Source organism: Eretmochelys imbricata, chromosome 10 (assembly GCF_965152235.1).
Source record: "Eretmochelys imbricata isolate rEreImb1 chromosome 10, rEreImb1.hap1, whole genome shotgun sequence".
NCBI lineage: Eukaryota > Metazoa > Chordata > Testudines > Cheloniidae > Eretmochelys > Eretmochelys imbricata.
Window position 1 is genome coordinate 30,852,452 of NC_135581.1, and position 21,026 is coordinate 30,873,477.

The following is a 21,026-nucleotide window of genomic DNA, read 5'->3' on the forward strand; positions in this document are numbered from 1 at the left end:
GAAAGCATATTTTATTTTGTTTGTAACCGGACCTGTCTCTTTTTCTCTTGCTTAGTATCACTTAAATCTCTGTTCTTGGTTAATAAACTTATTCTTGTTTTATTACAAAACCATCTCAGTGCTGTGTATTACAGTGAAGGATCAGTTTTCATGTAACCTAACAGGCTGGTCTGTGCTCTGCCTCTTTGGAGGCAGCGAACTTAATAATTTCTGTGTGTGCCCAGTGAGAGAGACAGGCTGGCCGACGGGGAGTGGGGGGGGGGGCAAAGAGGGCAATTGCCCAGGGGCCTGGGCAATTTAAAAGGGTCCTGGGCCCCCGGTCGCTGCTGCTGTGGTAGCAGCAACAGCAGCAGGGAGCCCTGGGCACTTTCAAATCTCCTTGGGGGGGTGGGGCCGCAGAGCTCCTAGGCATAGGCACCAAATGGTTGCTGAGCACCCACCGGTGGGGCCCTCCCTCTCCAGTGCCTCCCGCCAGCGGCGGGCCTCACCGGTCAGCTCATCCCTGTCCCCGCAGTGCCTCTCACCTGCTGCCGTCAGCTGTTTGGCAGTGTGCTGGAGGCACTGGCGGGGAGGGGCAGGAGCGGGGGGTGGGAAGAGGCAGGGCCGGAGCGGGCCTGGATGGTGCATAGCCCAGATGCCGGGAGTGGAAGGGGCAGGACCAGCCCCTTCCAGCCCCTGAGATGCTGGGGAGGTGACTTTCGTTCCCTGCCAGGGCTCAGGTGCCGGGGTCCCCAGCAGCTGACCTGGGCAGGGTTTGGAAGCTGCATTCTCCCCAGCCAGGCTCTCTCAGGCAGCCACCACGCAGGGCTGCAGAGCAGCGACCAGGAGGGGCTGGCGTTAAAAGTGGCTCCCTCTTGCTCCCTGCCTGGACTCCTGCCTGCCAGGGAGAACAGCAGAACGTGCCAGGCAGGGGCAGGCGTAGCGGGAGGACAAAGTGCCCTGCCCCTCGCAGGTACCATGGAGCGGGGAGAGCGTGGTGACCCTGGGCTGGGGGGGATGGGGGACACACGTGACCTGTCCTTTACATCGTGCCCCCCCACTATGGGGAGGCACCAGTTGTATATGGGGCACCCTCAGGGGAGGGGGCAGAACAGGGGTGGGAAGAGGTGCAGTGGGGGTGGGACATTGGGGGAAGAAGCCTTGTATGGAGCAGGGGGTCGAGCACCCCCTGGGAAATCTGGAAGTCGGCACCTATACTCCTAGGCACGCACATGGTGGTACCGGTGGCGGGGAAGGCAGCTGGGCGGGCATGTGGAAGCCCCGGTCGTGCCAGAAGAGCGTGCCCTGCAGCGCAGCCAGCAGTTCACTGGGCACCAGCAGGGGCCCATTGACGGTTCTGCCCTGGGGCCCGGAATTGCTGTCGGCAGGTCTGGAGAGAGACTTGACATTTCTGGGGAGCTCAGGAACTGGGATTCTCTGTTACCTACAAGGCAAGGTTTATACTGAAAGAGTCTTGAAGTCATCTGGGGAGTTCCTCTCCATTAGTGCCCTGGTGAGCCAAGATTCTACCTCAAGTTCCTAGGCCACATCTACTAAGAGACCCCAGTCATCTGCTACTATCTGGGTGTCAATATCATCTGACAGAGGCAGGAAAGAGCACAACTTGAGGGAGGTGACAAGGCACAGTCATCTTCTCAAGTGCCTGTGAAGCCAAAACAGAAGTGTCATCAAACTTCTGACTCATCTTTGGGCTCAACTTCCTAAGGGTTAAGAGCCTGATACACCTCCTTGGATGCCGCAGTATTGTTTACCAAGAGCGTGCCAGCAGTACCTACTGAGTCTATGGACCATGTGTCAGTACCAGTCTTTCAGAAACAACCTTGGCACTGGGTGCCTTGGTACCTACAGCCTTAGTACTGAGTGCCTGAATACTGAAATTCCCAATAGCTACTACCTTCAGACTCATCATCTCTGAACTGTGTTCCTTGATACCCTGTACCTTAGCACTGGCTATCTTAATACCCAAAGCGTACATGATACCAAGTAATTTAAACTGTGGGCCCAGTATCAGAGTCATCTCTGCGTGAGAAATTGAGAATGGTATTGCCCTTAGTCCAAGCCACCAGCTTCTGAGGGCTTCTCTACAGAACAAAGTTAGGTCAGCTTAACTACATTGCTCAGGGCTGTGAAAAAATCCATGTCCTGGGTGATGTGATTAAGCCTACCTACACCCCGGTGTAGACACTGCTACGTCACCAGGAGAATTCTTCTGGTGACCTAGTTACTACCTCTCCGAGAGGTGGATTTACTACAGTGAAGGAAGGACCTCTTCCATTGCTGTAGTGTCTACACTACAGCAGCAGTGCAAACTTTTTATTTCCAAGATGACACCCTGTGGAGCCTGCCTTTTTAGTAGCCATCACATCAGCTCAAAGGGTAGGGCAGATTCAAGCCCTCATGGCAGGATCCCCATACAGTGTTTCATAAGGACAGGATCACTCTCAGGCCTCATCCCGATGTCCTGCCCAAAGTTGTTTTAAAATTCCATGCAAACCAATTTATCTATCTCCCAGTTTTCTTCCCCCAGCCTTAGGGGGAGCTAAACTTCACACACTTGATGTAGTAAGAACCCTGTCTTTTTACACCGACATGACCAAACCATTCAGAACATCCCCAGACTGTCTGTGGACGTCGCAGAGATGGTGAAGGGCAAGGCAATATCCTCAGAGCTTGTCTAAGCAGGTCTCCAACAGTATAAGGATGTGTTACAAGTTAGCCAGGGTACACGCACCTAGCCACGCAATAACAGAGCTCATGCCACTAGCACTCAGGCAGCCTCTGCTGCCTGTTTGAAGATAGCACCTCTTTCTGAAAGCAGCCGGACAGTGACGCAGAGCTCAGTCCACACCTTTGAGTCACTATTCTTTGGTAGAGGCTTCTAGATCAGATACCAACTTTGGTAGGGCTGTCCTGCATTGTTTAAGAAGGACTTCTGCTACCAACCTCCAAGCAAACAGGTACCTGGCAATTTGTTAACTACCAAGAGTGGAATCTATGTGGACCATCACTTGAAGAAGAAAGCATGGTAACTTATCTTACAGTAACTTTTGAGATGTGTTGTCCACATGGATTCCAGGTTCCACCTTCCTTTCCTGCTGTTATGGAGTCCCACTCCTCTGGGATTCTGGATTGCCAAAGGAATAGAGGGATGGTTGGGCCCGTTCCACCCTTTATGCCATCAGGTGGGAGGGGGCATGGGGGGAGGTGTGGGAGGACATCTATGGTGCAGGCATGGCCCCAACAGACTCTGCTGGCAAAAAGAATCTGAACTTCTATGTGTGAGCTGAACGCATGCCAAGAGTGTGAGGACAACACACCTTAAAGAACCACAGTTACTGTAAGGTAAATAGCTATTTTTTCCTATGAATATGATTTTCATAGTCAACAGAGACCTTCAGGGTATGCATTCTGTGGTGTTATTTTAATTAGTTCTTAATACAAAATTACAACTTTTTTGGCAGATGTTAAAAACACATAATTAAAAAATCTGTTGGTAAAAATGCTAAAGCCTATTTTTAAGCAGAAAAGTAATTGGTTAAATCTTTGATAGTCAAAGATTGTGTGATTTTTAGATGTTTTTAACTATTTTTTTCTCTTCCAAACTTGCTAAGTTAAAAATAACACATTTTCAGTGTGTTTTATCTACCTTGTAGTATAATGTTGTCCCAAAATTGGAAATATATTTTAAAAAGTGCTAACTCTCTGAAAAAAATATTGATACCATTATTCTTAGTAGCTTGCTTTTTCAATTCATTCCTTTCTTGTTTGGTTGTTTTTTTGTTTTTGTTTTTGTTTATTGCAGTTTATTGTTAGTCCACAAGTTGTCACCCAAGTACCATCAAAAATGAATGAATAAATAAAAAGATAGAAGTCAGTCATGTTTTCAACATCATTTGGCTCAGACAGTGGTGTAACAGAAATGGCAATTGCCTGCAATATCCCAGACAAACCTGACTGAATTAAACTTAATTCAATCAGGTTTAATTTAAGTATCTTAGGAGTTTGCTGTATTAAAAATGCAATGTTTATGTATTATTGTGGGCTTGTATGTAATGTCTCTAGGGAGGAAACCTGACTAATGGACACCTTGGGAAGTGCTATGAGCATCAAAGGACTGTTTGAAACAATGTGAATTTTTGAAGTTAAATGGGTTTCCCAGGCAATCTCTCGGGGGAGGTGTATGCAGATATAACTAGTGCTTAATTTGTGCCAGGGCTTGCCAAGGCTGAGCCCCGGCACCTCTGGGTGTGCTGCATAACTTATGAATGTAAAAAAAAAAAATTACTTGAGCCCCCGCACTCATTTCTTGAGTCCCAGCATATTTTTCATTACAAATTAAGCACTGAATATAACCCTTCCAATTATGCAAAAACTCAGCCTTTTGAAGCTTTGCCCTGAGGAGGGGACCTGCGTCTGCTGATCACCTGTTATCTGAAGACAAAATCAGAGGCCCAACTGTTCAAAAGAGTGAGTCTCAGATTCATTGGGGGTGCTTGTTTTGAGCCAATGTGGTTATGAATTTGTAACCACAGAATAACTCCTTGGTGGAGTTTGAAGGACTGACTCCTACCAGAGCCCTTGTAGGAGTTGGGGGAAGTGGGGGTGGGGGTGGGGGAAGATGATCTCCGGTAAATTTATTTGCATGCGTGCAGGTTCCTTTATTGTTTTTAGTATGTTTTCTCTGTTATGCATTTACCTAAAGAATAAATGTGCTTGCTTAGCAAGAGCTGGGTGGTAACTTAATGTGGGCAATTATGCTGTTTATAGCTTCCGAGGAAGGAAGACAAAGCAGGCCTGCTGAGGAAGTCTGACTTGCTGGGGAATTCACAGTGTAGGCAGGGAACTGTGCAGCCTGGAAATACCCCAGTTAGGAGTGGGGAGAGAGACATGTCTCCACCCAAGAGAGGTGATGGTTGGGGAGTCAGAAGCAGAAGACTTGAGTGCACTTGGTGAACCATAGAGGAGGAACACAGGGGCAGTTGCCCTAGATTGTGACAAATGGGTTCCCCCAACCGAGAATTTAAAAGGCAGAGGAGCAGCTCATTTGTTGGCAGAACAAGGAAGAGAGCAAACTTGCTACCAGCAGCTCCAGAGGAGACAAGCTGAGGGAAGGCAGAATCTCTCCCTAAACAACTGCCCAAAGACTGGAAGGAACTATGGGTAAGCAGCATTATAATTCGTGTAAGTAAATAAGGCTGGCCAGAGCTGGCTTTTCCCCTTTTCCTGCCCAGCCCTCTATGCTTTCTAGCTCTGGGGCTTACAAATCTATAGGTGGAGGAGTAAACAAACCTTATGTACTGGAATGGGTAAAAACCCCATACACTGGGGGAATAGGGAAGTAAAATCTCATTTCAGGGTTGGGATAGAAAAATCCTAATTCTGGGGGAGGGGTAAAGCCTATTTTTTTTCAGGGGGCAAGGGGGGGAATTGAAAACCCTATGCCAGGGAAGTGGAGCAATGAAAAAAATCCCTATTTCAGGGGGAAAGAGAAGGAAAAACCCTATTTTGGCAGGGAGGAATAAAATAAAACTCTATGTGAAGGGAAGATGAGTAAAGAAAACTATTTTGGGGGTAAAATAACCCTCTTTTGGAGGGAAGTCTAAAAAATTTCTCTATTTTGGGGGTCAAAATGGGGGAAAGTATTTGGGAGGAGGTGTAAAAAAATCCCTATTGCAGGGAGGAAGTAGAACCCTGCCTTATTTCTACAGGGAAGTGTTTAAAAAAAACCCATCTGAGGACTGAGGGATTACCATTTCAAATTAATTCTAAAAATGAAAACAGAATGTTTTGAATATACTTTAACACTGCTAAAATGAAAAGTCTGCTACAAACTTAACCGTGGAGTTGCTCCAGCTATGGCATAATAACCATCTCCTTCATCAGTAGCCACACTGCTAAAGTCTGAGCTTCCACTAATGCATGTTTCTGGCCAGCATGCATGTTAACATGTGCGCTGCCCTCTCAATGGAGAAGATGCCAGTGATGGCAGAGACAGCAGTCCTGAGAGCTCCCATTCAACCAGAACCATTGGACTAGGACTCCTGGAATTTTCTGGGACAAGGCATGGTCAATAGGGAAACAAATTCCCAGCAAATGGAGGATTAAGTAAATGATGGAGTCTACTTACTTAGCTGTAACATCCCCATACAAGGAGAGGTGCTCAGCTTACCTCATGGCTGCCCAGTCCGAGCTGCCTGGCCTCACACAGCTAGAAGGAAACATGCATAAAGGGCACAGAAAGGTCAGTCTTCAGGGAGGCAGATACTCCAAAAGAGTAGACAAAATAGGTTTCCAAAACATAATGCTGAGGGCACCTGGTTTGGCAAGTGTGAGAGAACAAGTCACTCATCCAAATTCTGGTCCAATGGACTCTAGCTATGTAACAATTCTCTCTCTCTCCCCCCACCCCATGCTTTTCATCACTTGTTCCTTGGTGTTACTGACCCATGCTCATGGTGCACACCGTGCCTTTAATGGGGCTCAGCTTGGCAGGGATGCAGAGCAGGACCAGCCCTTGATGCTCCTCGTGCTGCTAACACAATCTAATGGTTCATCTGATTTTTTTTTTTAGCCCAATGATGAGCTACTGAGGACCCCATAAGACATGATGAGGTGGATACTGCTGGGACAGCCCTACAGGAACATGCAGAATTGCTGTCTGCTAGTGGAGGCCTCCAAAGAATAAACATGGACTTGACTGGCTTAATTCTGAGTTTTAACAAACTTTCCATTCCCTTCTAGTTGGCCTCCCTCTTTTTGGATGTAGTGGAGTGTGATGTGGGATCTGAAGGGGTGCTTGAGTGTGTTTGGTGTCTGCCTCTGACACATGTTTGAAGCTTAGAGAGGCTGTAGGGGACCAGAGAATTAACAGCAAAAGTTGCTCTTGACAAAGTGGCAAGCCCCTTTCAGTGGCTGTCTCCTCACTTATCCACCTCTTCCCCTTCCAGCCGAGGTGCTGGACTATGCCTAAAGGAGCCAATGCCATTGGTGCATTATTGGTGATTTTGTTGTCTGTAGCTAGTGGCCTCCACTGGGTTCCTTGTCACCCAGTACCTTTGCTTGGAGAGGCTATTTTCTGATTTCTAGGAGCTGGCCATGTTGGCTAGAGCGTGCTCCAGTGACATCACAGTAAAGCACAGGTGAGTCCTGGGCACAATGACATGACATTGCGATGGCCACCCACCCCAGGGACTTGGTTCAATGACCACTTCTATCCACTGTATTTCCTTGTCACCATCATCAGCTTTAGGGTTGCATATCCTTCCTTCTGGCTGCTGTCATTTCAATTCTGAAAGTTGGGCCCTGTGTGCCCCAGTGGAGTTTTGTCTTGCATGTATTTTCTCTAACACCTTGAAATCAGGGAGCTGAATGAGCTGGTGCCCACTTCTCTACTTGCCTTCTCCTTGTGTTGGAGGATGGACAGCGTGCCTGGAACTGTGTTAGTTGGAATTTTGGGACTGTTGTGCCATGTTTGCATTATTTTTCCAGGGGTCTAGAGTCTCTCTTGGAGAGAGAGTGATCAATGTTTATTAACATAACTTACAATTAATAAAATATGTCTCATGGAGGAATTGTAGAAGCTTTAGAATAGCTTAGATGCACTTGTTTAATGTTTTTCTGTGTTTTCTCTGTATTTTATTTAAAGTCTTGGGTTCTTCAGCTTTTTCTTTAAGACAGGCTGCTTTGTGAATCATCCCTTTGTTTCGTGTAGAAACATGACTTTTGGTTGTGTAAGCAGTGTCAGGATGAGCTCCACCCTGACATCTGGTGGTGAGGTGTGGCAAGTTGTGGAAAAGAACTTCAGGGGCCGATGTCATTTGCATAGGCACACCCACCACGCCTAGAATGAGACCATAGCTGCTCAAATGGTCACTTTGGCTGCTGTGGGATCCCCAGCGTCTCTGTTATTGGGGCAGGAAGAATAAATTGTTATTACCCTGATTATGGGAACTGTGCTTGGAACTGTACGTGGCCTTTTGTTATGATGGAGGGATTCACCATCAACTAAGTAGCACTCGCTAGGCAAGGGTCATGGGTTCCAAAACTGTGTGAATAGAGAGAGGCTGGGGACAAGTATTAATACTTGGTGGCATGGGCCCCTTGGTGAGGGCCTTACATGCTAATTGCACTTCCTCCTCTCTCCACTGTGCAATATCAGAGCTAATTTTGATTTCATTAGAAGTCTAGTTATAGGGTGCTGAGCTCACTTTGGGCTGACAGTGCACCAGCACTGGGGCTCCCCTACTACAAGCTGAATTCACCTAAGAGCTGAAATCACTGAGTGTTGTGTTAAGTAGTGGGGGAGCCTGAAGATATATTGTGGAGCAGTTTGTGGCACGGCTGGTGAAGCAGTTCAACGCGGAGCAGTGTGTGGATGGCAGGAGCTGCTTGTGGGTCGTGGAGCTGAGCAAAGGAGTTCGTGGGGCAGCTGGTGGAGCGGAGCGAAGGAGTTCGTGGGGCGGCTGGCGGAGCGGAGCGCAGCTGAGCGAAGGAGTTCGTGGGGCGGCTGGCGGAGCGCAGCGGAGCGAAGGAGTTTGTGGGGTGGCTGGCGGAGCGGAGCGCCGCTATGGAGCTATGGGGCGGTCAGCTTCAGATCATGTAAGGTGCCTCTTACCCCCGTCCCATTTCCACCCAGGTTGGGAGGTAAAGCTCCGCAGATAAACTTTCGAACTCTGGGGCTGCCCTGACCAGGGACAGAGACTTTTGGGGCATTGGACTTTTGGGACTTTGGGTGATTTGGGGTTGCTGGACTCAAGAACCAAAGGGAAAAGGGCATGCCCCAATTTGCCTGGGGTGGGTTTTTTTTGCTCATGGGTTGTGTTATGAATCCTGTTGGTGGTGTTTCCCCAACATAATGCCACATTGTTTCTCTCTGTTATTAAAAGGCTTTTGCTACACTCAGGCTATGTGCTTGCGAGAGGGGAAGTATTGCCTCTTGGAGGCGCCCAGCGGGGGTGGTATATATTTGTCCCAGGTCACTGGGTGGGGGCTCGAGCCGGTTTGCATTGTGTTATTGGAATGGATCCCCTAGATATTGAACCCGGCCCTTGTTGCTGCCAACTCTGACGGGCAGAAGGGTTACAGTTGTATAATATAATTACTAGCATGATTAGATGACCTAACCTAATCATGACAATGAAAATTAGAAGTTCCCCAGGTTTCTACATCTCTAAAATGACAGCATCAAGAGACCAGCAGAATGCCAGTCGGTGTGAAAGTGATAGACATTGATATATGGTGAACTCAGCCAGGGTTCCCTAAAAATATCTTTTGATTATGGGAGCCACAGAAGGTGTCCAACTCAATGCAGATTAGAAGGGCTGAATTTTCAGAAAGCAGGTGCTCTGCATTTTCTGAAAACCAGGCTCATTTATGTCCCAAAATTTGGGCAGGCTATGATTAAGGTACCAAATATCACTAGTGATTATGAAAATCTTGGCCAATGGATATTTGCAAACAATGCAAGAACGTTCTCTCTGGCATTTTCTTAGGTTTTTTTTTTTTTTTTTACAATAAACAGCTTTAGAAACTCAAAAGTCATAAAATGCTGAACCTAAAGCACAGCTGGCCAAAAATCAGGATGGTTTTACCCTGAAATTTATCTTTTTCGTAATGAAAGTCAGCTTCGCTTAATCACGGGGACTTTCTGTAGTGTATGTTGGGATTAATTGAAAAGAAGGAAATTGGTTCTCTGTTTTTTCTCACGCTGGAACACATCAACCATTCCTCTCTGTATAATCCCAGTTTATCAGATTTGAAAATGCATAAAAATGGAAAGATCATACATGTGTTACAGAAAGCAGTTCAGATATCAGGATTAAGTTGTATTTATGTGGCATTATCTGTAGCAGTAAAGTAGAAGCTTTCGGAATGCTACGGGGAAGTACAATTTCTATCACGGCTATAGTATCTTTAAATAGCTCCTTGGCAGCAATTGCTTCTCTATAGACTGGTAGTCCAATGATATTAAAAGTGGATATTAATACAAAAACTGTCTGAGAAACTAATTGACTTTTTTTTTTTAGGTCTACATATAGAAATGCAGTAAGCCATTGCTGCTCTTCTTTACACCTGTGTACTTCAGATTTGCTGTAGTATAAAGAAGAGCAAAATTTGGCCCAGATTGTTTGAAATATTGTTGCACGAAATGGCAGCACCCTCAGGCAAGACGCGGGGAAAGTTCTTATGTTGGGTACCCGAGGCATGGGGATGGGTGTTGAGGGTGGACTAATATGGGAACATTCAATGCTTTTATAACGGTCTACCATACTTTAACACTTTTCCTTACTCAGGTTTTGTGGCTCCACCCTCACTTGGATCTCCTCCTCTCTCTCCAGTTGGTTTTAGTGTTTCATTAGATGGATCATTCTCCATTCAACTTTCCCTGGGGCCCCACAGAATGCACATCACTGGCCCCCTTCTTTTCTCTGTCTGCCCCGCATCGTTAGGCAATCTTATTTGCTTGTACAACCTCAACTAGATATTTTGAGTCAATGTAAAATTCTCTCTGTACTTGGGACATGGCTCCCTCCAACCAAACCTGCATCTGACACCTCCTTGTGTATGTTCAGCCATCCCCTTAACACAGCATTTGCAAAACTGAGCTCTTGATCTTTTCCCCATAAACCTTCTCTCTTTCCCCTTTATCACAATGGAACCCACCACAGCTTACATAGGCCTGTAATTGGACATGATCTCTGACTCTCCTCTCGCTCCAGATCCACATATCTGGACAGTACTAAAATCTTGCAACCTCTTCCCACAAAAAATTTCTAAATATCCAGGGATTTATAACCTGAACGTCCCTCACAAAAAGGAAGAGCCACACCACAGCTACACAGTCATCGGTACATGAAAAGACCTTTGCAAATCATGGGGAGGTAAGACACAAAATTTAAAGGTGAGAATTCTCTCAGCTTTGAATTTGATCAATGTGGCCCCAGGATTACAGAGACAAATGGCAAGAGCAGTCGCATGGATAGTGGCTTGATGGGGAGTGGTGGTTCGGTCTGTACTTTGTGTGAACAGGTATGGGTTTCAGTCTCATTAAATTTCTCAGATGATATGACAATTGTTTCACCTTTAAGTTTCATCTATCTATGTATCCCCATTACGATAGACAGGTTTACACATGTGGGTGAGGTGGAGGGACCTTTTAAATCCCCACCATGGAAAAGTCTTACTTCTGCTGCCCCCCACTTCCCCTATATAAGGGCTTTTTTATACTCCTCCCTGATACAGGGTATTTTTTATTCAACTTCCCAAAATAGGGTTTTTTGATCCTCCCCTGACATATGAGGATTTTTATTCCCCCATGTAATAGGCCTTCTTAAACCCCAACTCCTGAGAAATGTGAGGTTTATTACTATATCTTGAAACACATTTAAAAAAAAACAAACAAAAACTCAGTTTTTAAAAAAATCCCTCCACCTCCCTCCCCCATCTCGTTTGTGTGTGCATACACGCAAGAATTCCATTTTCCCTTAGCTGAAAAGAGTTATGAGCAAAATTGACTGGGAGGAAAAATCTAAACAAAACAATGGGAAAGATCATTTGAAGTCATTTCAGAAAACTTTAATAGATGCAAAAAACAAAAAACCAATTGTCCAATAATGAAAGAAGATGGTTACTTTAAAACTGTATTGGTTAAGAAGGAGTGAAAACAGAGAGGAGACTAAAGAGAAGCAAAAGGTGTCTGATATATCTATAAACAGTAGGGTTAGGACAACAAAAGACTATATTAGGAACAAATCAAATCCTAGTAATAGTGTCAGTTCCTTACAAGAGAGAGATGGTAAAATTGTCAATAATGATGCAGAAAAAAACAGAAGAGTTAAATATATATTTAAGTTCTGTATTTGAAAAGAAATCTGATGGTGTATTCATATCTTGAAGTATAATTGCTATTTCAACAGTAGTTAAGGAGAATGTTAAATATCAACTGCTGGCACTAAATATTTTTAAATCTGCAGGACTGGATAATTGGCATTCACAAATTTTAAAAAAAGAGAGTTGACCAAGGAACTCTGAACCACTGATGTTGATATTTAATAAATTTTTGAAATACTGGAGAAGTACTAGAAAAAACCCACTAATCTTGGGCCAAGATTTTAAAAGCATAAACAGGATGACCTGGATAATTATAGGCCAGTGAGGATGTCATCAATCCTGGGCCAAGTCATGAAATGGCTGATATGGGATGCAATCAGTAAAGAAAGGTAGCATAATTAATATGAATCAACATTGTTTTATGAATAGATTTGAAAATAGATCTGGTAAAATTGTCAAAGGTATCTAAGGGGTAGATTTTTAAAGGTATTTATGCACCTTAAGATGTCTAGTGGGATTTTCTAAAGTGCCTAGGCATCCACCAATGGGAATTAGGTACCTTAGTCCAGATCCATAAAAGTAGTCAGGTGCCTAAGCACTAGTTTTAGGCTCCACTGTGATCCATGCATGGTTGCTGCTTAATCCTAAGCATGCTCAGCACCTAAGTTTTTGCAGTAAAAGTTCCAGATGTGCCTAAGGTTCTGTCTCTGGGCACCTGCACTGCAGCCTCATTCTAAGCATCCAGGATCCTATCTGCTGTCCAAGTCTCAGAGTACAATCTAGCCTAGTGAGCAGCGGTGTGATCCCACCCTGCAACCTTGGGTGCCTTACGATGCCTTGCTGAAAGAGTTCGCACCTTGGCCACTCACAAAGCCTTCCAGCATGCAAACCACACCCTGAGTGAGAGAGAGAGAGAGAGAGAGAGAGAGAGAAACTGCAGCCTGCCAGCCATAAGTGGGTTGCAGTCTGGCTTTCACAAGCCTTGGTTATACTGCAGGGTGACCACAACACACCTACAGTCTTAGATTCCCCCGAGAAATATATGTCCTGTAGTACCCAGCCTTGTCCCAGACAATACAAGTTTGTTATTTCTTTAATAGCAATAATATGCACACAAATTGCCACCCCTAATGTTTCCCAGACACTTCAATTTAAACACACTGGATTAGATAAAACAAAGTGTATTAACTACAAAGACAGATTAAGTGAATACAAGAATGAAATACAAAAGTCAGAAATGGTTACAAGAAAAATAAAGATAAAATGCAACTGATGCCTAGATTAACACACTATTATACATTCAAAGCAAAGTTTTCTCAGCACACGCTTTCAGCAGTCTTACTGACCCAACTTCTTAGGTCAGGACCCCTTCTCCAAGTATCCAACAAATGCTTCCTTTGTCTTGTTGCTTCAGGTGCCGTGAATGCAATGGGCTAGGAGAGAGGAAGGGGAACCTTGGGGGTGTTTGTCCCTTCTTGTTATAGTGTCAATCCCCCTCTTGAAAAACATTTTCAGCTGAGTACCTAGAGACTAGGGGGAAAGATGTTCCCTGCTGCTTCCCCCACTCCCCCTCACCTGTTTGGGTGTCCCTTGTTTCCATTCCTGATTGATGATTCTATTTACTGCTTAAATGAAAATTAAGGCAAGCACATATTCCTTTGCTTAGGACAGACCTGTTTGCCAACCTCCATTTGGAATATGTGTGAACACCATACATTGGAATCTTATGACTTCATATTAAATGTTGTCATACTGTAATGGCATCAGCACCTGCCTCTTGTGCATACCCCCTTTTCTCTGGCCGATAGTGCCTGCAAACAGTTCTTTTCATTGAGGGGGGGAACCCACCTCTAGTGGATGGCCCCCTTTCTCTTGGTTAGGTATGAGCCTGCTTTTGGTGTTTTGTTCTTTCAACAGGGTGGCACCCACCTCTTGCAAGTGCCTCCCTCCCTATGGCTGGTGGTTCTCTTGGCTGGTCTTCAGCAGCTCAGCCCGCCAGCTAAGCCACAAACGCTGTCCCCCTTTCTGGGGTATACAGTCCTGACTTCTTATCACAGCCCTGGTATGTGGCCATAGCTCTAAGGCTTCTCCCAAAGGCACTGTCTTCTTCAACCACTCAATTGGGGCCTATCTTGGTACCCTCAACTGGTGACCTTTTCAGCATCCCTCCCTATGCTCAGTCTACTACCAGACCAGCAGGGCCCATCTCAGTACCCTCATCTGGTCTGGGCAGGTTTTATACTCAGTCCCCTGGCTCAGCCTGCCCACACTGTCCTTTTGACAGCTCTGCTGCTATTCTATCCAGTCAGACAGCCAGGCCCCCAGTCTTTGGCAGCCTCTGCTGGGCTCAGTTCTGTCTGGTGAGCTCTCTGCAGTAACCTAGCCACAGGCCAGCTAGCCATACAGCCACCTAGTCCTCCCTCATCAAGCTCTACACAGGAACTGAAGGCTCTGCTCTGCTGCTTGCCTTTTATCTGGCCCTTCTGGCCCCTTATTGGTCACTCCAGCAGCCCCTCTGATTGGCCACTCTTCTAAAGCCACTCTAGGCTGCCTGGAGGACTTCTTGCTGTTCTATTCTGGGACAGTGCGATGCAGGGCCAAGAAGCCTCCAGCAGGAGGCCTCTGGACCTAGTCCACTCTGCCACACACACATTTTATCAGGATGATACTGACCAGCAAATTTTAAGTTTTTAGATGATATCATACAAGGCACACTTTGTACAAAGATTATTTCAAGAGTGGGTAGAGTGTGAATACAGGGGTACATTCTGTCACATGGGGTTATATGTAATTCCCTCTGGGAAGCTGCTTATCACATCATGTTCATCTTACATGATAGGTGAGCTTCAAAGATACATTCTCAAATTACCTCTATTTATAGTAGGGTTGTTTACAAGCTAAAAGCACTTTATACATCACCTAAGATCCAACCCATCAGTTCATACAAATTCCTTAACTTGTTGTTCTGTACTTTTCCTTATCTCTTTGTTATTACATTCTAAATCAGTTGGGTGAAGAGGGACATCCCAGCATGTGCTAGGACCTACACATTATTCATGTATCTTGTTTTTGACAGGCTTCCTATTTTCTAATGCCAAAGCTGACTTTGGGTTTGCAAAGTGTTGTGGGATACTGACATGGGTGAACAGAATTGTGGAAAAAGCATAATACATTCAGTTAACATAACTTCCTAGCATGACATATATGATGTATATCATTAATACCATGAGCATAATACCTATTAAGATGATGTATACTATACCTAACACATATGAAGTGGCTAACAGCTCCATTGTCCAGCATCAGTAGTGTTTGAACCTCCAGGACAGACAACCTGTTAGTGAGTTACAGCACTAATTTCATTAACTGCCAGCAGGTGAAGGCTCTTATCCTAGGAGTGCGGGGGAAAAAGGCACTAGAGTTAGGTGCGAGGTCTGGGAGGTCGTTGAGGGGAGCCTAGCCTGGCTTTCTCTCCATTCCCTCCATAAATTGGGGAAACTCCTGTCCTATTTGGTGTCCACAGGGGGGAGAGGCCATAGGAACCATGTGCTGAGTCTATTGGAATGGTCACAGGGAGCCCAGAACAGCTTTGTTCCACCCCCAGCCTGCTACAGCTGCTCCTGGAGCCCCTAGGTGTGTCCAGCTACAGTGTTTGCTGCTGCTGCTTCTCTGGTGGTGGCATTGCCTCAGCTTTAGAATGCTTACGTTCAGACACTATTTTGGTATGGTCCCCACATTTCTCTATGGAACATAAGGTGCAGTAGTGAAATGGATAGAGTCAGTCAAAACTTTTCCAAACAAAAGAGTTTTGTCAAATTTGTGATGTCATACAAGTTGCATAACACTTATTGGGTATGTCCCTAAAGCGCTTCCAGAGGCTCCCTAAAAATATCAGAGCCCCAGAGGCTTGTGCAACTTCTGCTGTTCAAAAAGTTATGCTTATCTGATAAGGGCACAAAAACAATATCATGTGACTAAGGTGACCAACCACACAGCTGGATTTGGAATTCTGTATATCAAATTCTCACAACAGTGCTCATTGAGACAGTTTACAAGCAGGCTGAGCATTCACTGAATAATTCTGAATAAAAGATTGTATGCTGATCAGAGATGCAGTAAACAGGTGGACAATGATGGTCAATACATCATTCCTTGTGAATATGGTCTTTTTAAGGAGTTCCTCTTATCAGCTGGCAGGCAAGAGGCAGACACAAAGGTGCAAAGATCACAGTTTGTTCTAAGGACAGGTTTCAGAGTAACAGCCATGTTAGTCTGTATTCGCAAAAAGAAAAGGAGGACTTGTGGCACCTTAGAGACCAACCAATTTATTTGAGCATGAGCTTTCGTGAGCTACAGCTCACTTCATCAGATGCAAAAACTGATGCCACGGTTAGTCTCTAAGGTGCCACAAGTCCTCCTTTTCTTTTTAGTTTGTTCTAAGTTAATTCTCTCCATCCATAGAAAGTGGAATTATCCTACAGATAATTTCCTGAGACACACCTGTATGTGCTATATCTGGAAATAAGTCTGTAACAGTGGCCTCCATTTGCTATTGTGGGATTATTTTTTTCCTACTAATTATGGCATTTTAGTAATTAATCACCTTTGGGCCTAATTTTCCTTTCACATAGGTGTAAATCGAGAGTAGCTTGGCTGAAGTCAGAGGAATTACACCACGTAACATAACAGGAGGATCAGCTCCCTGACTTGTTCCTTACTCAAGACACCATAAAAAGTCTGTAATCATACTGAATTCCCCCTTCCTCTGGGGAAGCTTCCTCATGCACAGCTTCCGAAAATGGGCTCCTTAGCCTTGAATAATTGTTAATTTGAATATAAAATGAGGCTTCCTCCCCCGCCTCCTCTGTAACGTTCAGCTGTCAGCATGATGCAGTAACAGCCGAGATTCACAAATGACTTTGATGGCATGCAAAAGCAGCCCCTGCTGTCTGTCTCCTGCTTGATTTTGGAGTCAAGTACAATGTAGTCCCACAGCCTGCAGGTGTCTCCCCCTGGAGAAGGCTGCATAGCTGCTTGGCATCATGTGTGTTACGCTAGCAGATGTTCAGTTGCTCTTCATGCTGCCTCTGAGACAGACCTTCTCTGAGCCTTTCAGCACTCTTAGCCACGACACACACCACAATACAGCTACATTTCTGCTGGCTGCAGCTGCTCTTGTAACACACCAAGACGGGATTTCAAATAAAGAGGAAAATGGGAGGATGGCTGCAGCATTTCCTTCACTGTTTCAGCAACAGATTGGAAGAAGCCGAGAGTTTCTGTGACTGGAAAACCACATTCTGAATTGTGACAGGCTTTGAACTTCCAAGCCCCCAAACCCCACATTTGATTTCTTTTCTCTGCAGGAGGGGGTGGGTTACCATGAAGACAAACCGAAGATGCAGAGCCCTCCTAGCAGTGAGTCTGAACCTGATGGCTCTCCTCTTCTCCACCACAGCCTTTATCACAACCCACTGGTGTGAAGGGACTCAGAGGGTCCCCAAGCCAAACTGTGGGAAAGACAAGAAGACAAATTGCCTCAACTACAGTGGGAATGAGACGGCCAATGAGACAAACCAGAATGTGGTGCACTATAGCTGGGAGACGGGGGATGACCGCTTTCTCTTCCGGTATTTCCACACTGGGATCTGGTACTCCTGTGAGGAAAATATCAATGCTGCTGGTAAGTGGCAATACTATTTCCTTTCAGCTTGCATTGTTTTCTATTTGATTCAGCAGCTTAATGAATAATTAGAGGAGCTATTTGGAACTGTAAACTCTCAGCAGATGAAAGCCTGAGAATTTTAGCAATTCATTGTTCCAAACAGGACAGAGGGGAAACAACCTGTTCATAGCGAGGAGGAGACTTTGCTTGTTTGTCTGTTAATCAGGCAGTGAGGGTGTGCTGAGAGATCAGCTGAACCTCAGACAAATATGTGCTAGCAAGCCCTGGTTCTGCTGCTTGCTTGCTTCCAGAGGCCAGTCAGTGCTTTCCTTTCATGAGTCACTCCACATATCATACAAAAGACAAGGTCTTGGTAGTAGCTGCAGAGGTTCTGGGGTTCAGTTACCCAATCCCAAGCATCCCCTTAAATATCCTGAAAACACTGTCCTGGATTTCAGGGGGAGGGTGAAGCTCATGGTTCCACTCAGACAATAGCCCCAATCGTGTGTTTCTAGTAACACTTATTGTGACATGACCCTTAGGTCATGTCACAAGCTAACCAAAGTCTAGCGGAGGAAATGCTGGTGAAAGCACAGAACTGAGTGACAGGAGATCGTTTCCATTCCCAGCTTGGTCACTGATTCCTTGTGCCGCCTTGGGCAAAACACCAGTTTGTGCTTCAGTTTATTTGACTGTAAAATGGGAGTAATGGTATTTTCCAACCTCACCAGTAAAAGACTCCTGGATGGAAGGTGTTATAGACAAGCAAACAGGGCTGGATGAAGGCACTATAGGCCCACACCTATGGCCCTTGCTCCCCAAGCTGTGCAATGATGCCAGAATCTAAGCTTTAATTTTGAAAAATTGTTTTCTAGTCCATGTGGTTGCAAAACAAAGCTTGAAAATGTGGCCCAGGTGTCCCCGAGGCAATGACGGCTGCAGTGAGCCTCCAGCAGAGGCAGGAGCAGCAGCTGCTACCGCCAGGGAGGAAGCTGCCTGGCCCTACACTGTCAATGAAAGCAGGTGTGTTGCTCCCATCACTTCTGGGAGAGATGGAGAGGCTACTGATTCAGCATCCTCTGGGGTGGTGTCTGGGGGAGCTGCATGTAGGAGTGTGCCTAACCCCAGATCTCCTTAATCTAGCCCTGAGTGCAAAATGATGACTCAAAGCAAAATGGAAAAGGATTCGTCAGACCCGAAAGGGTAGAATTCCATACAGAGCTAAAGCAAGGATTCTTTGGGCAGGATTTAGGGTTTAGGGGCTGTAGTAAAACAGGTCAAATAGTCTATAAATTGGAGCTGTCTTGGCTGGGAGCTTGATTACATCACGAGGTCTGCACTATCCCAAAGCACTGGGTTGCTTGCTTACTGGATGGCCAGGACAGGACGTGTTGCTTTCTAAGGTGGTACTTTAAGAATCAGTAAGCCATTAAAGCTCATTCAACAGAAGGGTAAACTTGGGCCACCTTGCTCAGGTGAGGGAAGGAATGTGCATGGAACTCCTGATTTGGGATCATCCTCCCAGACCTGCTTGGAGTGGAATGAAGGCAAATGCTGGATCATAAAAATGTACGGAAAAATAAAACATTACGAAAAAAGGGCATTTTTCTCACTGATTTTGAAAGAAGAGCAGGACTTAGCTAGAGCCCGGTGGCACTCAGACCAGAACCAGGGCCAATCAAGCTCCTCTGAGTTTGTTACAGGCTATTCCAGTTTTCCTAGCCAGGCTCAGTCCACTACTGTTTATACCCCAGATTTCCTGGGTATCTCTTCACCATGTGGATTCAGTCCAGTTTACACACTGAGGTAAGTCAGCAGTAGAAGGAAAGCCTGTATATGCCCTTCATTAAGAGCTGTGCTCAGGAGACAAAGCCATGCTGGAGTGGATAAGCTAAGGCTACCTCCACAGCCGTCAGGCACAGGACAGGCCTAGCGCAGCCTTGGGCACTAGGCTGGCCTGACCAACTTGAAAGTGCTCGACAGTAAGGCAGGCTCATTGTGGTCAGGGCCATGTAGACACCAGCTTGTAACTGGAAACATCTATGGGGCGGGGCGGGGGGGGTAAGGGAGGGGGGGCACATGTTTACTTTGTGCTGCAGCTGTGAGAAGCACCGTGCAGGGCAATCACAGGCCGTCTGCCTCGGAGTGCATTACCCAGAGCACAGCCCCCGGCTCCCCACCACAGCCCCAGCATTCCTTGCCACCTTCCCATGCTCCAAATAACCAGAGCACTGTCTATAACATGCTCCACACAGCCACAGGACTAACTAACTGCACAGAATGACTTAGGTGGTGTGTAGCAGTGCCTCGCTTTTAGGGGCGCAGACTTCCTACACAATGCATAGGGAGAGCTAGGCACCTAGGAAAGGGACTCGCAAAAGCCAGAATGCTGAGCAGAGAGCGGTATAAGCTAGTCAATAGCAGATACCAAGCGGAGGGAGGTGGCCTAAGCTGTGCCCCTCAAAAGGACTGAGATGACCAAGTGCTGGCTGGAGGCTGGCACCTCTCTTCATTTGTGATTCTCAGCCATGAACCCTCCCTTGAATCAGGTGCCTAAGGCACCTCTTGCAAGAACGGCAGCAGCTGATGCCAAACTCTGCACAAAACAAGCGTGGGGGGCGGCTATCACCCTTATAACACTTAGACTAGTGGTTTGAATGTGGGTGTCCCACTGCTCTGGTGAGTCCCTGAACCTTTGGAGTAAAGAATCATCCTTACTCCCTCGCTCTTGGAACAAATGCAGATTTAATTATTTCATACCCAGTGGAACAGCTTCAACTGGAGAAATGGACAAACTCACACCAGACTGTCCCATAGACCAGGGTGAAGGCACTCAGGTAAGGGCTAAGAACCCCAAGTTCAAACCCCTTCTTCATACCCTGCAGAGTGGGGAATTGCCAGGTGTCCAATGCTCTGTAACCACAGGGCCAGAACTAGTAAGGAAGGATGCCTTCGGTGTACTCACACACTCCATATAGCCACCACCCTGTTGATAGTACCCTCCATACAACCGTAGCACTGTTAATAACATACTCTGTATAGCCCACAAGGTTGTCAATAGCAAACTCAGTATAATCACAGGGTGGTCAATAACACATTGTATAGCCCATATCTCTGTCAATAACGCATTCCATGTAGCCACCGTGGAGTCAATAGCACACTCTGTAAAGTCACAGAACTGTTAATTGAATATTCCTTACAGCCCCGGTGCAGTCAATAGCACAGTTCATATAGCCACAGTGTGGGCAATAACACAGGCTGTCACTTCCATCTCCTACACCTTCCAACAAGCATAACCATGACACTTGTGCTGCTACAGCAAATTAAACTGTGGTGTGTGTTTAATTTTCTAGTTTTGTTTAAACAGGGTTGGTTCCCTTAGTGGGTTTAGGCTGGGCTGGGTTGGAGGCTCCAACGCTACCCTCATACACGTCATGGCCCTAGGGACACAAGACATTCCTTTCCCGGCTTGCCCTGGAGATTTGATTTCTTCCTTTCCATTGGGAACCAATTGTGGTGGTGGTGTAAAGAG

The 21,026-nt window shown here is 45.9% G+C and overlaps 1 protein-coding gene across 1 annotated transcript in view; it reads left to right on the plus strand.

Moving 5' to 3' along the window:
- Positions 1-17,211: 17,211 nt before the first annotated feature.
- The window catches only part of GSG1L (GSG1 like), a 118,624-nt gene continuing 114,809 nt past the window's right edge, over positions 17,212-21,026 (plus strand). Inside the window, exon 1 of the mRNA XM_077828796.1 lies at positions 17,212-17,512. Within this exon, the coding sequence (XP_077684922.1) occupies positions 17,212-17,512 (301 nt within the window). The remainder of the gene's footprint in view (positions 17,513-21,026) is intronic.